Genomic DNA, 14000 nt, shown 5'->3' with positions numbered 1-14000 from the left:
GCAATGCGAACAATACGCATTTGAACTTTAGAGATGCCATGTTGGGCGATTCCAGGCCAAACACATTTTGTTGCAATTGTCGCCTTATAAGAAATATGTCTTGCAAGATATGGTATTGTCCTAGTAGAGCAGCGGTTCCCAAACTGGGGTCCGCGGTCCTTTAGGGGTCCGTGAGGCAATTTTGTGGGGACCGCAAAGCGGTTGAAGTAATTCGATAATCTTATATGGCGTCAGTTTGTGCCTTTAAATAAGTTTAAATCAAAGTAGAATTGAGAATCGACTGTCTCCATTGCTAAACAATGGCCTTTATTGAATGACAACTATCAAAAATGCAATTGTTTGCGCACAATCGTAATGTTTTGTCCTGTTTGTGATGTCACATGCTGTCTTTGGATGATTGTTATGCGCAAATTTTGCATAACTAGCTAAAATAGTGCAATCAACTTTCGTTTTTATGTAATACACATTTAGGCTTAACGACCGCGAGCCCTCGAAATAATGGCAAAGGGACCGTTTTGAAAAAAACATGAAAAAGTTTGAGAACCACTGTAGTAGAGTAGAGATATAGACGAAGTCGTTTTGTATCATACGTCCAAACGTCGATTGTTTATTTAAAAACTGCTGAAAGAGCATTATAGTCGTTTAGACAAACACCTAACATTTGGTAACATTTTGTAAGTTTAAAGCCCTTAGTCGACAATTTTTTTATCTCAACTGAACATGAATTGTTTTAAATGGCGCATTTGGTTTTGTTAAGTCAAAACAACAAAAATTAAAAAAAGTATAGGATATGTACGTCAGATTCTTGCGACAATTGTGGATCTAGTGCTGCGTTACATATTTTTCGTATTTGCCTAGTTAGACAAACTATGCTGTAGCTTATAAAGAATTGCTTATTTCAGCTTCAAAACTGCCTAATTATAAGCTGTTCGTTTGCAATTGTCTATCTTAAACATTAACTTCTTTGGAGGTTCTCAAAAGGCCCTGAGCAATTGCACTTGATAAAAGCAAATTAACAAAACAGCACACCTTAACCTCTCAACACTTGCCTGCAACTGCACACAAAAACTTTGCATATCCCCTGGAACACCTCGCGGTGATTTAAATTCCATTTTCGACAAGCTGTAATCAAGGGGAGTGGCATTATTATGCGTAATGAGGTTTTACAAACACCGCCCGCTTTCCTCCAACAAGCATTTTGCTCCCATACTAGCTCCAGGCCATGTCCGTTTTTGCATGATCCGATTTTAGATAGTCGACCTGTAGATAACATCGCGTTCTGCCCAACACCACCACCTCTGTAAAAATGATCTTTTCATGTTTATATGAGAGAGAAATTGGAAGATTGCCTATCGAATTGCTTAACACGTCAAATTGGGGCCGTGAAAATTGGCCAGCCTATTAATCGCACAAGATGGACGTGTCATTATTTTTGACACATGGCCAGGGGTTTTCCGTTTACTTTTGTGAGATTTTATATGAAAACTTTTGAAACGTGCCATGAATAGATAAAACCAGTTATAACTAAATTCAACCTTTTACATATTTTTTATTAATTTTACAAACATAGTATAATATTATTTTTACAAAAATGGTATAAATCCGGGCTCGGCAACCTTTTTTCTACTGCGGATGACTTTTAAAACTAAAATTTTATCGCGAGCAGGGCTTCAAACAACTACAAACATTTGACAATGGAAACGCATAAATTTGCTTGTCAACTCCGGGATACATGGGCAAAATATTTTCAAGCATTTTACCTGAAAAAGTATACGGCCCGGTAACGAAATTGTCTCGGACCGGTGGTGTTTTTGAAAAATAACTACATGCACATGTTTTAGGTTCCGCTGGGTATTTTCAATGGATTTTTTGTTTTTAGGAGACATAGCGGTTTAGATTAATTATAGCTGTGCATGCTTAACTAACGATTCTAAAGTTATCTCATTGAAAGTTTTTCAACACAGTCCACCTTATTTAAACCCAAGCGTAAAATCATATTTAAAAAATACACATATTAGTTCGTATGAATTTTATTACAAAAAAGGTGTTCAAAGCAGGATTTAAGCGCCTTTAAGCATTTCATTTCGTTTTTCGCGTCCCGACAGGCGGACAATACCGCACGTGCCGCAGGTCGCATACGTCATGTTTACAGAACGGGAGTACAAATAAATACGAAAACTCCATCAACACGTAAGCAAGCTCCCGCCGTAATAAACAAAAAACGAGAGAAAAAGAAAAAAGGGAAGAAGAACGAGAGAACTGGTTTTATAGTTCAAAAGCAAGAGAACAAAAAAAAAGACTAAATAACATTAAGAACATGATAATTTTATTTTGCGTTGATTCATTTGGCAATTACGTCACCCAATATGTCATGACGTAAACAACATAGTCTAGTATTGCGAGAAAATGCCTTTTTACTTCAAAAAGCGCAAAAAGGAACTTAAAAATTAAAACGTACAGATTTGACAAAAATAATATCACAAATTTGTAGGCTGTTTAAATTTTTGCAACAGTTTTTTTATTTTAGATCAGTTCACCAGGCAAATTTGAATCTTAAGTTCACAAAACCCACAATAAGCTAGTCGAATTTTTGACTATTTTTTAAGTAATCAAAACAATTGGAGAGTTTCAGTGAGTGCAAAGCTTATGGTGTCGATAACAAAAACAGTACCATTTTTGGGGAATTTTGTTTTATAGATAAATAAACGTTTCGCAAATTTACTAACATGGTTTGCTGAACACATATCATATATATTGCCATTTTTCCACAACAACTTTTTTGTCCCGAAAGGCCACTGGAATTTATTCCTTGCGCCGCGTTTTCCACCTTTATGCCGAGGGGGGTCATTCTTTTCTCAAAGTGGAGTTACATACTTCAAACTAAGGTTCCAGCTTGATTATCATTAGTGTCGTTCCAAAGTAAATCCTCGGCAGACGCAGATAGTTGATGTCTTTGTCTTTGTCGATTTCTGTCATAAATATCGGTTTCGGTGCGATAGCGGTTTGGATTATGGTTGGGTCTCTCTAAACTTTGGTAATAAACTGGCGCTGCACCGGCGAACTCATTGTAATATTCTTGCATATGGGCGTGGTGGGGGTGTGGCAGAGTTTCGACGGAGTAGGGTGCTTGTTGTTGCGGGAGAATTTGCTGAGGAACTCCGTTTGCTCCGACTTTCCATGCTTCCGACTTGGACCTGTTGAAATTGGAGGTTACAGTTTAGAGGCAAGTTGGTAAGAAATGTTTGCTGGGCGTAGGGACAATGGTTTTAGGTAAATTTGAACAAGTTTAGGCTATTCGTATCATTAAAAAACAAAAACCTGCTCAAAAAGGTTTTTTTCTGACAAGTTATACAACCCCGATTTTGAACTTTCGCAAAAGTACTTCTAATCAAACTGTTGTCTAAAATTGACAAAAGGTTAAAAAATATTAAAACTAAATGGGCTAAAAGTTTCCTAATTTTTATCTACCGAAAAAACTTTTGCATCGAACTGCTTCATTCACTTTGTGTTGAAAAATCTTAGAGAGCACAATTTTTGCGTTATTCAAACATACAATTCTACTTCATTTTTAGTATTAACAACATCCGGTTTGGAGTCAAACACCTAAATATCTCAACATTTTCCCATCATGCACCTGACCAATGTTACACCTACAGTATACAAACATGCGCTTACTCCCAATACGTCATCGGGTAAACAACCAATCACAGAACAGAACGAAGGTTACGTGATTTATGGTGATTTGCTTGTGGTTAATAAACAATGCAAAGCCGTGCATAATCTGTCAGGCGAAGTGATGTCAATGATTGCGTCACGATTAAGACGTAATTGTAAGTCAAATAAATGGATGATGTGGAATATGCCTGGCTATTTACAGAAAATAACTATTTACTGTTCATGCCCATTTTTACCACATAAAATTAGGCAGGCATTTCATACCATTAATTGGTCTTCTTGAGTAAGGAGCAGCTACTGACAAAAGATTTTTTAATTGTTTATTCCAAAGAAGTAATAACCAAAAACCTTATCAAAGTAAAACTATTTTCCATTGGCAGGGGAGCATTTTCTGGGCCGTGAACTCGTCATAAAGCTTTTAAAATACCGAAAAAGATAAACAGGGTCAATTTGTTTTAAATTGGCCCCAAGATCAAATTAAAAAAACTATGCTCAAAAAAAGTATCTCTCCACAAGGCATCATTGACAATGTAGGGTTGTGTCAATTTTCGACAAAAACGTTTGTCGTTGCATTTCATTGTTTTTAAACGAACAATGAAGGCAGACAAAACAATGCCTTTTCATTTCTTTCAAGGGTTAATCAAATAAGTTAATGTGAAGCAGTAAAGAGCTTAAAAGCGCGGGGTTACTCGGGGTCACACCCAGCGTCGAGCAGCGGTGATCACGTGACCGCTTTGTACCTGTGATGAGCCGAGAGCCTGGCAGGCATGATGGGGCCCGGAAAGGGGCCTCGGCGGGGCGAAAATCCGTGTTTTCGGGGGCTGCCAGTGGGTGTAGTGGGGGCTGAGGCTGGGTTTTGTTCGTGAAGATAATGACCAATCAAAGAGTTTCTAATGATAAAATTGTGACTGTTGGTTTGTAATTGTGTGGCTAATTTGTAGTGTAATGGGAAACTGTTATCTCTAAAAACGTACTCACCGTTAGTTAGTCGGACAGTGCCTTTGGTATCGTGTACAACAAAGGCTAAGTTTGCGTATTTCAAGGTTCTTTGACCATACCACATTTTAGGGAAATACCCATATGTCCAACTTATCAAACAAGTTTTATTATTAAGCCAAAAGGTATGCAAAAACAAAAACTTGTTTCCAAAATCTACTTCATGAGAATATCATGAGACAAGTCCTAATCATTGTGTGAAACCCTTTAATTCATTGTTTGGAATTTCAGCAGAAACCCAATTCATTTATTCTTGCTATGTTGCTTGATTTTTAACATCAAGTTTAGCTCCGTTTTTCGATTCCAGCCTATTTGTCTTTGTGTACAGCTTTGAGCCTTTTGTTTGTTATTGCCGACATGCACGTTAGTTTACCTTCTAGATTTCCTCTCACGCGACGGATCGCTGGCGACATCTAGTGTCAGGTTGGCACGAGCAGGTGAAGGCCCGCTAGGAGGCGCACGATCGGGCTTGCGACGCGCCTTAGACGCACGGGGTAAAGTTCCCGATGAGTACACGACCACTGGTGGAGAAGGGGTTCCCCTCGGGGGCGAATCTACAAAGCTTGGGGAAGACCGGAGTTGGCCCGCTGTGGGGCTGTACCTGGGGCGAGCCCCTGTTGGTTGTTTTAAAGTAAAAATCTCATTGCTGTTGACGTCCTTATTGCGGTTTGAGTTTTTCGACTCGGGACGTTTTTGAGACTTGGCGGGACTCGTAGCTGCCCTTTCCGGTGGTTTCGTTGCAGTTTCTTTGGCTTCAGCCGCTTTACGCGAACGACTCTGAGCGCGTTTAACACGGGGAGGTGGCTTCGGCAAGTCACCTTCTCCCTGACCACGCGACGGAGTGCGACCACGTGACCGGTTCTCGTCTCTGATTGGTTCTTTTCTGCTGCTGTCCATATTAATTGGTCCATGCGGCACCAACGAAGGTTTGATTCGACTTTTAAAGCTTGGAGTATGCACAATAATGGTGGGCGTCTTTAACGGTCTGACGTCATTGCCTACGTCACGGGACGCGCTTAACAGGTCATCGGCGCTCTGGTGACGTTGAACAGACTTTAGGGTCCCAGTATCACCGCCCTCATCGGATAAAGAGTCGTCAACCAAATCTTCATCACTCGAATCGCCAAAAAAAGTTGCTCCGTCTTGTCGAGGGGGCAGCGGCGTGTTCGGGGCACTTTTGGTCACACTGAATGCGCTGACCGTATGACCCTCTGGACTCATGGTCAGTTTTTGAATGACCACTGTGTCCTGGCCCGATTCTGGGCTTTTCTGTGGGGCCTCTGTGCCCCGGAATTGACCTTTTGGGATGGGACCTTTCCGTTTTGCTTTGTATCTGCATTAATCATATTTTCTGTTGCTATGTTGATCTCAAAGAGAAAATCTTCAATGCCATTGGAGGTCATGTCCAGAAAATGCAAACATGCAGTTTTAAGGGTAAGTATTCACTAAGAAAGACATTCCATGAAGAGATAGGTATAAGAATCGGTAAACTCTGCAAGTTAAAACTCCAACATGCCAATCAAACAGGGTCTTTCACCTCTAGCATTTGCACCACATTTGTCACATTGCATTGAAAATGAGTTATGACACTTGGACATCCATAGGGTTATTAAGTACTGACCAACTTTGGTCAGTTGGTGTTAAACGGTCTATATTAAGCTGTCATTTGGGTCTGTACATAGTAAAGTCCAACATTTAGATTTTAGAAAGTGGTCACCAAGACATGCAAAAGAATAATAGTTTTATAAGTCTTTAATAAGTTTTTAATCTTGCCTATCGTAGCTAGTCACCGAAAGAAGTGTTACTGAAATTTTGTTGTTACTGTGGTCTGCCGAGAGCATTCTGGTTAGTGTATGTAGTTTGCACAACGCTTGTGTGTACAGCTTCCAAAGATTACCAAGATTTGTAAGCAAAGAAGGACAGAAATGTGTTAGTTTGTGAATGCTGTGTTGTTTATTAAGCAAGTTGTTATTTGTTGAACCAGCCTAAGTAATGAATTGACTTTTAAGTTTGTGTGGAGTTTTTGTAAGTTTAGGACATGCCATTGCAAGTACACCAAAGCAGCAAAAGCAGACAGTTTTTTTTCATTCTGTCTTGCACCACTGTGCTATATAACAATCATAAGTCAATGCACCCCAAACAATTTCGAAAACTATAACTTCTGCAAAAAAATCCTTCTAGAAATCACCCAAAAAACTGTACAATTTGCACCAAACAACCCATTCTGCCCATGCAGTATGAACCAGTATGTATTTTTTTACAAAATAAACCACAAAAACGTACCCAGACTCCTGAGCTTGCGTGGTTGGTGGTCCGTTGCCTGGCAACAACCTTGCGTCATCGGAGTGCCAACGATGCGGCGGTGGTCTCGAAGCAGCCTGGTCCACGGGCACTGAGGAAAGTCCAGACATAAAATGTTGTTGTCTTGACGACGGGTAATCCCCAACGTCGCTACCGGCGTGGATCACGTGATTTCGCGCATGATCGAGCGGGTCGCGGGCGTCGTGTTGCATGTAGTGAAGTAAGAGTATTTGTTGATGTTGTTCATGCTTTTGATTAGTCCTTCGTTGGTGTTGCACCGTGTTATAGTGATGCTGAAGTGCTGATTTCACAGGCTCGGGTGCTGTTACTGGCACTTGAGGAGAAACGTAATTGAGTGGTTGGTTAGAGGGATGCATTTGATTTGGTTAGGATGACAATGAGTTTAGAAATGACCAATTGGTTAGTTCATTTAGACATATGTCAAGTTTTTCTGATAAAAATAACACTGACTGCATCAAAAATTTTGCACTGTTTTAGTGGGCTTAAGAAGTTAAATTATTGTAAACATTTTGGAGTAAGTATAACATAGCGTTACAATGTACTTTTGTTTGACATGCATGTTTAATGTTAAAGTTTATATTTTGTTTTAAACCATATTATTTGATTCATGCACTTGTCAAAATGCGAGATATTTATGTGCATTCATATTGTTGTTGTAAACATAAAAATATTGCTTTATGACACAAAAATTGTAAGGAAGAGAAAATACCTGATTTTTGATGCTGCAATTTTGGTTGGCGTTGCGTTTTATACAGTAACAATGGGGTGTCATTAGGGGATTTTCCACCATTTGGAGGGGGTTTATGTTGGAAAATATTTGCCCTTGAGTGGCTCGATGCCTCAGAGGGTCTGAAAAAAGAAAAAAAAATTTGAGAAGTGACAATTACCTTAATACTAGGGATGGGTCAAAACTGCAAATGTTTTGTTTGGTCGAGCACGGTCGGTGCATCGTGATGTCACAAACATTCCCAATTCCACGCTAGTTTTGTGGATTTTCACGGTCCCTTACATCACCAGGGGTGTATTTTAGGTTGTACAGGCCCCATAAATACGTGTCATTTTAACATCTAGCGCATTTTAAAAACGGTCAATTTTGTTCTTGAATACCCTTTCGAACACTAGTTTCATAAGTTTACAGGGCATGAGTATGTAAATTTAATGCCCGAGTTAGTTCGTGCAACAGCTCGGTCGAGCACTAAGCATTGAAAACAGCACTTGGGTTCTGGCTCAGCTCTGCCCATCCCTACTAAATACATATCTAAAATAGGACCAAGTTGAAAATTTAACTTACGAACTGCCTCGTTGCGATGGAGCCATTCCAGGTGCAAGAAGGTGCTTTTGATATTCTGCCCATGTTTGTTCGGAAGTCTAAAATAAAGACATGTCAAAACCTAACAATTAGAACCAACACATTGTATTAAACCAGCAAACAACGGTAAAGGTAAGCATTGACTTTACATACCGAATGTGGCAATCTTGGATGATTTCCTGAATCAGTTTGCCTTTCACCACGAATTGATCCAGCAACTGAAGGTTTTTTCTTGGTGGCAATGTGATTTTCAAGAACACGGCGAATGTCCTACATTTAACAAAAAGCAGTGTGAAAATTGAATACCGTACAACTGGAAAAATGCACTTATAAGGTGGCAACGACAGAGCGAGAAAAAGAGAAAACGCAAACTTTGACATACATGAATGTAAACATGCAGGAGAGGTCGCCACAAGCAACTGTTTTATAAAACAAGTGCTTTTGCAAAACAAACTACCTGATCATTAAAATTTGTTTTGTTTTATCATTATGAAGTTTATGGTGTGTAACGGGTGGAATATGGTACGTAAAATGGATAATTCTATGCAATACCACAAAGTAGCAAAGGTTAAAAGTTAAAATAAAATGGTAAAGTATAAATACCTCTTTTTTACTCTGGGCACTGGCACTTTCACAAACACTAGCCCTGCTGCTGTATTCATAAATAGAAGGCACCCAACCCATTCCAATGTCCTGATACACAGCATTGTTATAATAATCTCGATGAGTTTCAGACATGGGTGGTTCCATATACTGGGGCTGAAAAGTTGTTAAAGAAACAAATAATGCACAATTACCAATCAGAAACCCTGTTTTTGAACTAAAAACCAAAAAGTTAAAATTAGTCCTACAAGCATCAAGGCAATAAATGATAAGCAGAAAGTGCACATTGTTTTAGCCTACACGGTCTCATCAGTGCAGCTGGTGACAAGTAACCAACTAGTGGCACTCAAGGCTAAAAAGCCATGGCTACACTAGACGCCATATCTTGTCACCAGCTGCACTGATTTGGTTGAAACAGGCTGCAATGTCTGCAGGTTAAAATTTATCGTTTTACAAAACTCCTGCTCCAAAGTATAAAAATGTTTTAAAAGTTAAACAAACAGTGTTTGTTAATATTATGCAGTCTCCATTAATCATTACTAAACACAAAGATGTGAATAACTGACTAAATTTTAAAACTTTTTTTCTGCTAAAGGCAGCACATACCTTGCTTTGACCATCAAAATTCGGCGACTGGCCTTGATTTTGGCTTTGATATGTGTTATATCCATGGTAACCTTGCTTTTGATACTGCTCCATATTCCCATGCATTTGCTGGTCATTCCTTTTACTTGTGTATTGTACTGGTTTTTGAGTGCTATGAGTGACAGTCATTGGGCCAGAATGCTGTCGGGTCAAAGGAGGCGGCCGGACTGCTGCTTGGGGGTTATTCGCTTGGGTCCAAGCGGGGTTTACTGGGGTTGATAAGGACAATTGCCCCGAACTACGAGTCAAGTACTGCATTCTGATATTAAGGTTTGTGTCAAACTGTGGGGGTAGGTCTTGTGCACTTTGTCCATGCTGTTTAGCGTGCAAATGATCTGGTGCCGTATGTACCGCCTGCGGCACATTGTATGCTTCATATTGTTTAGTCTCCGCCCCTTGAAGTTGGTTTTGTATGTGTTTTTGGTACAAGGGCTTTTTCCTGATAGCAGGTCTGTGTGGGGATTTGGATGGATTGTTCGAAGACTCAGTAAAACTTGAGCTTCGTTTACGGAAACGGTCAGATTGTTGGGATGGCTGCGTAGACTCCTCAATCTTTGGAAGTCGCGACTGTTTATCCAGTGATTGGTCCTGATCAGCCGGACTTGTAATGATAGGTGTGCTTTTTGTGGACAGCTCAGAGAGAGCAGTTTCACTGACCTACACAGAATAAAGGGTTGTTTCACAAATGGGCGTTATACCGAATAAAGACAATCTCCTAAGCATTCCTAGGACTGGCATACTATAATTTATAAATCAGTATGCCGTGATAGCTGGTCTGCATCGCCGCTTCAGGGCTGATCCCAGTGTGAATATATTCATCTTAGCTATGTTACCATGTAATTCCCTGTTTGTTATGTTTGTTAGTGTTTATGCTGTTTCAAACATATTGATTTTCATTGAAAAAATCTATAGACAGACACTGGGGCAAAGTGTAAGCTACTATTTTCTTGGATTTAAATCGAAACCACTTCCCCATTTAAGCTGTTACAAATTGCATGGGATACTAACCTCTCGCTGAAGCTTGGTCATGTTGAATGAGTCCAATACATTTTCAGTGGAGCCCGTTACTCTTACGTTATGATTGTTTTGGTTGCTGTTTGCACTTAGGCGACCTTCATAATCAACATAGCCTCCATCCAGGTCGACTTTCTGTGCCAAGGATGGGTCAAGAGGATGGGAAAGTTTAATCTGTAAGCAAAATGATTTACATTAGGCTTTGGCTCTAAGGTAGTTAAGGTATGGAAACTTTGTGTATTCGTGATTGGTTAATGGCCAGGATCAATGTAAATCAATGATTCTCTGAAGTGTGCTGAGAGATTACCAAGTGGGTCAAAGAACATTACACTTTAATAGGCCTGATATATATGATTTTATATAGGTGCGTTGTGAGTTTTGGTCTGCATGTATAGGGATGTGCCAAAACTGCAAATGTTCTGTTTGGTCGAGCACCGAGCATCTCACTTTAACGTGCATTATGACGTCACAAAAAATCCCCTTTCTACGTTTCAGCTCTACAAGATTTCTTACGTCACCGGCGGTGTTTTATTAAGCTGTACATGCCCATAAAGTAGGCTTTTTTCCACCATCTAGTTATTCTAGTACATTTGAAAAATCATTCGTTTTTGTTCATAGACACCCTTTAGAACACTATTTACGTACGTTAGCAGGGCATGAAAATGCAAATTTAACGCTCGGGTCAGTTTGCGCAACTGCTCGGCCGAGCACCGAGCATTAAAAACAGCGACGCTCGGTACCGAGTACTCGGGTTTTGGCTCGGCTCGGCCCATCCCTATGCATGTACGCTTCAGGGCTGATGCAAGTATTGAATATGTAATCCCTCTTATGTAGACAATCTAGTTGGTTGTTATTCTTGAAAAGTAAGAATTGCGGATCCAAATTGTGCATTGTACATATTTTTGATACCACAAACACTGATGTCCAATTTTTACAGCAATGTGATAACATTGCTGTAATGCAATACCAATGTTTTCATCATTCCAAGATAATTAAAAAAAAACTAATTTGACTTGTTTGCAAGCTGAATACTGCGGTTGAATATGAATTTAAATCATAACGGTCTTTCAAGCTTAAACTGTTTGAGCAGATTTTTGAGATCATGTTTTCCATTTACTTATACTTGCTTAGGTTTACGTTTTATGATTGTTTACCTTGCTGCCTGTAAGGCTGTGGGATGGTGAAATGTCCCTTTGTTCAGGGGATCGAGTATCTTCACTTAACCTACTGGTTGTTGAGTTGGTTTCAATGCTGTCAAGCGATGATTCATGCCAACCTTGTTTAGAGCGTGACCTGGAAAATTATAAAGCAACACATTAAGGACAATCACAATATAAATTAAAGGCAATGTTTTTCATTACAAATAGTATTTTTTGCACCAAAACTGTACAGCTTGTGGGTGACAACCACTTTAAGGATATTTTACGGTAATGAATAAATTGGAAAGGAACAAAAAAGGAAACATCTTCTTAATCAGCACCTTTAATATACATACAATCATGACATTTGATTGTTGCCGACGTCAGACTCTGACAGGGCACCTCTATTGATTGATTTTATAAATGCTAAGATATCCCATTCTAAAAGGCCTAAAATTGACTAAAAAAACTTTCATGAGTACTTTCATGTGGATTTTAACTAAACTTCACTACACAAAAAATTAAATTTAAGAACATACAAAAAACATACTTGGTTGGATAGTCCCACTTTACAGAGATCCAGTTTCGAGGAGGAGGTTGTAGGGTCTTGCTCTCATCCACTGATGGATATTTCTCGGGCGTTGGAGGCAACTCTGCATGACGTTGATGTGAATGGAAGTCTTTGCCCTTTCCGGGTCGTTCAAAGGAAGGAGGTGGGGTCACTGACCTTTAAAACACGAAGGTTTGATTGTTAGTTAGACCATGATTTTAAACCGATGTTTCCACTTTTACTAGGTTTATTGTCCTGTCGCGATTTGCTTAATTTATTGTCGTGTAATATTTAGACTTGTTGTGTAATAACAAGATTGTGACTGCCTTGGTGTTCTGCAAGATTGTTTTGATGCATGAAGTGTTCTGTGGCTCAAAAAAGGTTGAAAAGCACTGACTTAGACAAAACTACAATGTGTTTGACCCAGCACCAAATATGTCATGCCATCATTTGTTGCTCAGTCTATGGGCATTTATAACATCTAACAGACATGACATAGCAATTGATTAGAAAAAAGTATTTTTTTGCAATTTTAAACAAGTTCATCATGATTTGCTCCAGCGCTGAGTATTAAAAACAGTATTATTTGTCAATAACTTGGTTTGTCTTGGTTATGTACTGATAAACTGTGGCCAAATACAGCCAACAAAATAAGGTATTAAAAATGTTTACCTTTTCATAGCCAGCACTTCGTTAATATCGACATCAGCTGGGGATCGATTCCTTCTTTGCATCATTGCCGATGCAGGTGCACGGGACTGGTTGAGAACAGCTGGAGTACTGTGTGTTGATAATGCATCACCCCCACTGCTTAGGGACATATCATCATCCAACAGAAGACCTGGAAATAGTTATTTAATTTAAAACTGCATTTGTTGGGGGTTGATGTGGGATTATAGTCAAGATCAAAATATTGTTTTTGAATCATACAGCAAAGCATCTCTTTTGAACTTAACATTCTTTTTTCGACTTTTGTGGGGTGACTGCTGAGTCTGTGTAGCTCCATTGGTAGAGCACAGGTCCCAGAAAAATTCCTGTTGTGGGTTCGAACAACGGCTAGATTTTTCTAGACTGTGCCATATGGAAATGCTTAGGAGACCGGCCTAATTTCAGTGTAATAATAGGCCTGGCGTATTATGACCTTTTTTCAACTGTCACTAAAGCACAAAACTTGCTGAACAAACTGTATGGTAACTATTTTAAACCATGGGATCTTTTTGCATTTGTGGCAGATTTTGCTGAAACATAAAGCTCTTCAATACATGGACATGTGCTGAGCACTCAAAAAGACGATTCTCAGTACAGAATAAATTTGTACAAAACTCAGCTTGTCTTGAGCAATTTTTTGTCATGTTAAGTGTTAAATCACATGGTCAGGCCTTTTGGAAATTAAACTACAACCCTTACCATCAGACATTGAACTTCTTTCTGACTCGGTTCCATCCCTGAAGCTTATGACACCATCTTCGAAGATCATGTCAGTTGATTCATCGATGAGCATTGAAGCACGATCTGATGGCTTCTGTCCACACTTCTTGCGTAGGACATTGATTTTACCCTCAACGGTCTGCAACAATCAATACATTTATGTCACTAAAATTTAGAAGTTGTTGTGCATAGCAAAACGGTTCAAGTAACTTTGCTATAGCAGATTTTTGTGTGTGTTTTATGACAAAAATTCAAATCTGTGAGAATGGGCAAGGCTGTTTTGATAATTAGCCCAAATGCATGAAATGTTCAAAACAAA

The 14000-nt window shown here is 39.3% G+C and overlaps 1 protein-coding gene across 4 annotated transcripts in view; it reads right to left on the bottom strand.

Annotated features, from left to right (window-relative positions):
• Nucleotides 1-2014: 2014 nt before the first annotated feature.
• The window catches only part of LOC145227639 (uncharacterized), a 29965-nt gene continuing 17979 nt past the window's right edge, over nt 2015-14000 (bottom strand). The window contains exons 16-29 of one of the 4 annotated variants that reach the window (XM_080092515.1): nt 13661-13820; nt 12926-13094; nt 12254-12430; nt 11719-11857; nt 10559-10738; nt 9512-10207; nt 8906-9061; nt 8456-8572; nt 8285-8361; nt 7703-7842; nt 6955-7306; nt 5045-6004; nt 4416-4565; nt 2015-3194 (exon numbers count right to left, since the gene is read on the bottom strand). In XM_080092515.1, the coding sequence (XP_079948641.1) occupies nt 2876-3194; nt 4416-4565; nt 5045-6004; nt 6955-7306; nt 7703-7842; nt 8285-8361; nt 8456-8572; nt 8906-9061; nt 9512-10207; nt 10559-10738; nt 11719-11857; nt 12254-12430; nt 12926-13094; nt 13661-13820 (3792 nt within the window). In that variant the 3' untranslated portion in view covers nt 2015-2875. The remainder of the gene's footprint in view (nt 3195-4415; nt 4566-5044; nt 6005-6954; nt 7307-7702; nt 7843-8284; nt 8362-8455; nt 8573-8905; nt 9062-9511; nt 10208-10558; nt 10739-11718; nt 11858-12253; nt 12431-12925; nt 13095-13660; nt 13821-14000) is intronic. The other 3 variants (XM_080092517.1, XM_080092518.1, XM_080092519.1) reach the window with 3 other exon arrangements.

The sequence above is a fragment of the Phallusia mammillata genome, chromosome 5, assembly GCF_965637545.1.
Source record: "Phallusia mammillata chromosome 5, kaPhaMamm4.hap1.1, whole genome shotgun sequence".
In the NCBI taxonomy this organism is placed as follows: domain Eukaryota; kingdom Metazoa; phylum Chordata; class Ascidiacea; order Phlebobranchia; family Ascidiidae; genus Phallusia; species Phallusia mammillata.
The sequence above is the reverse complement of the archived record's forward strand: the minus strand, read 5'-3'. Positions and strand labels throughout refer to the sequence as shown.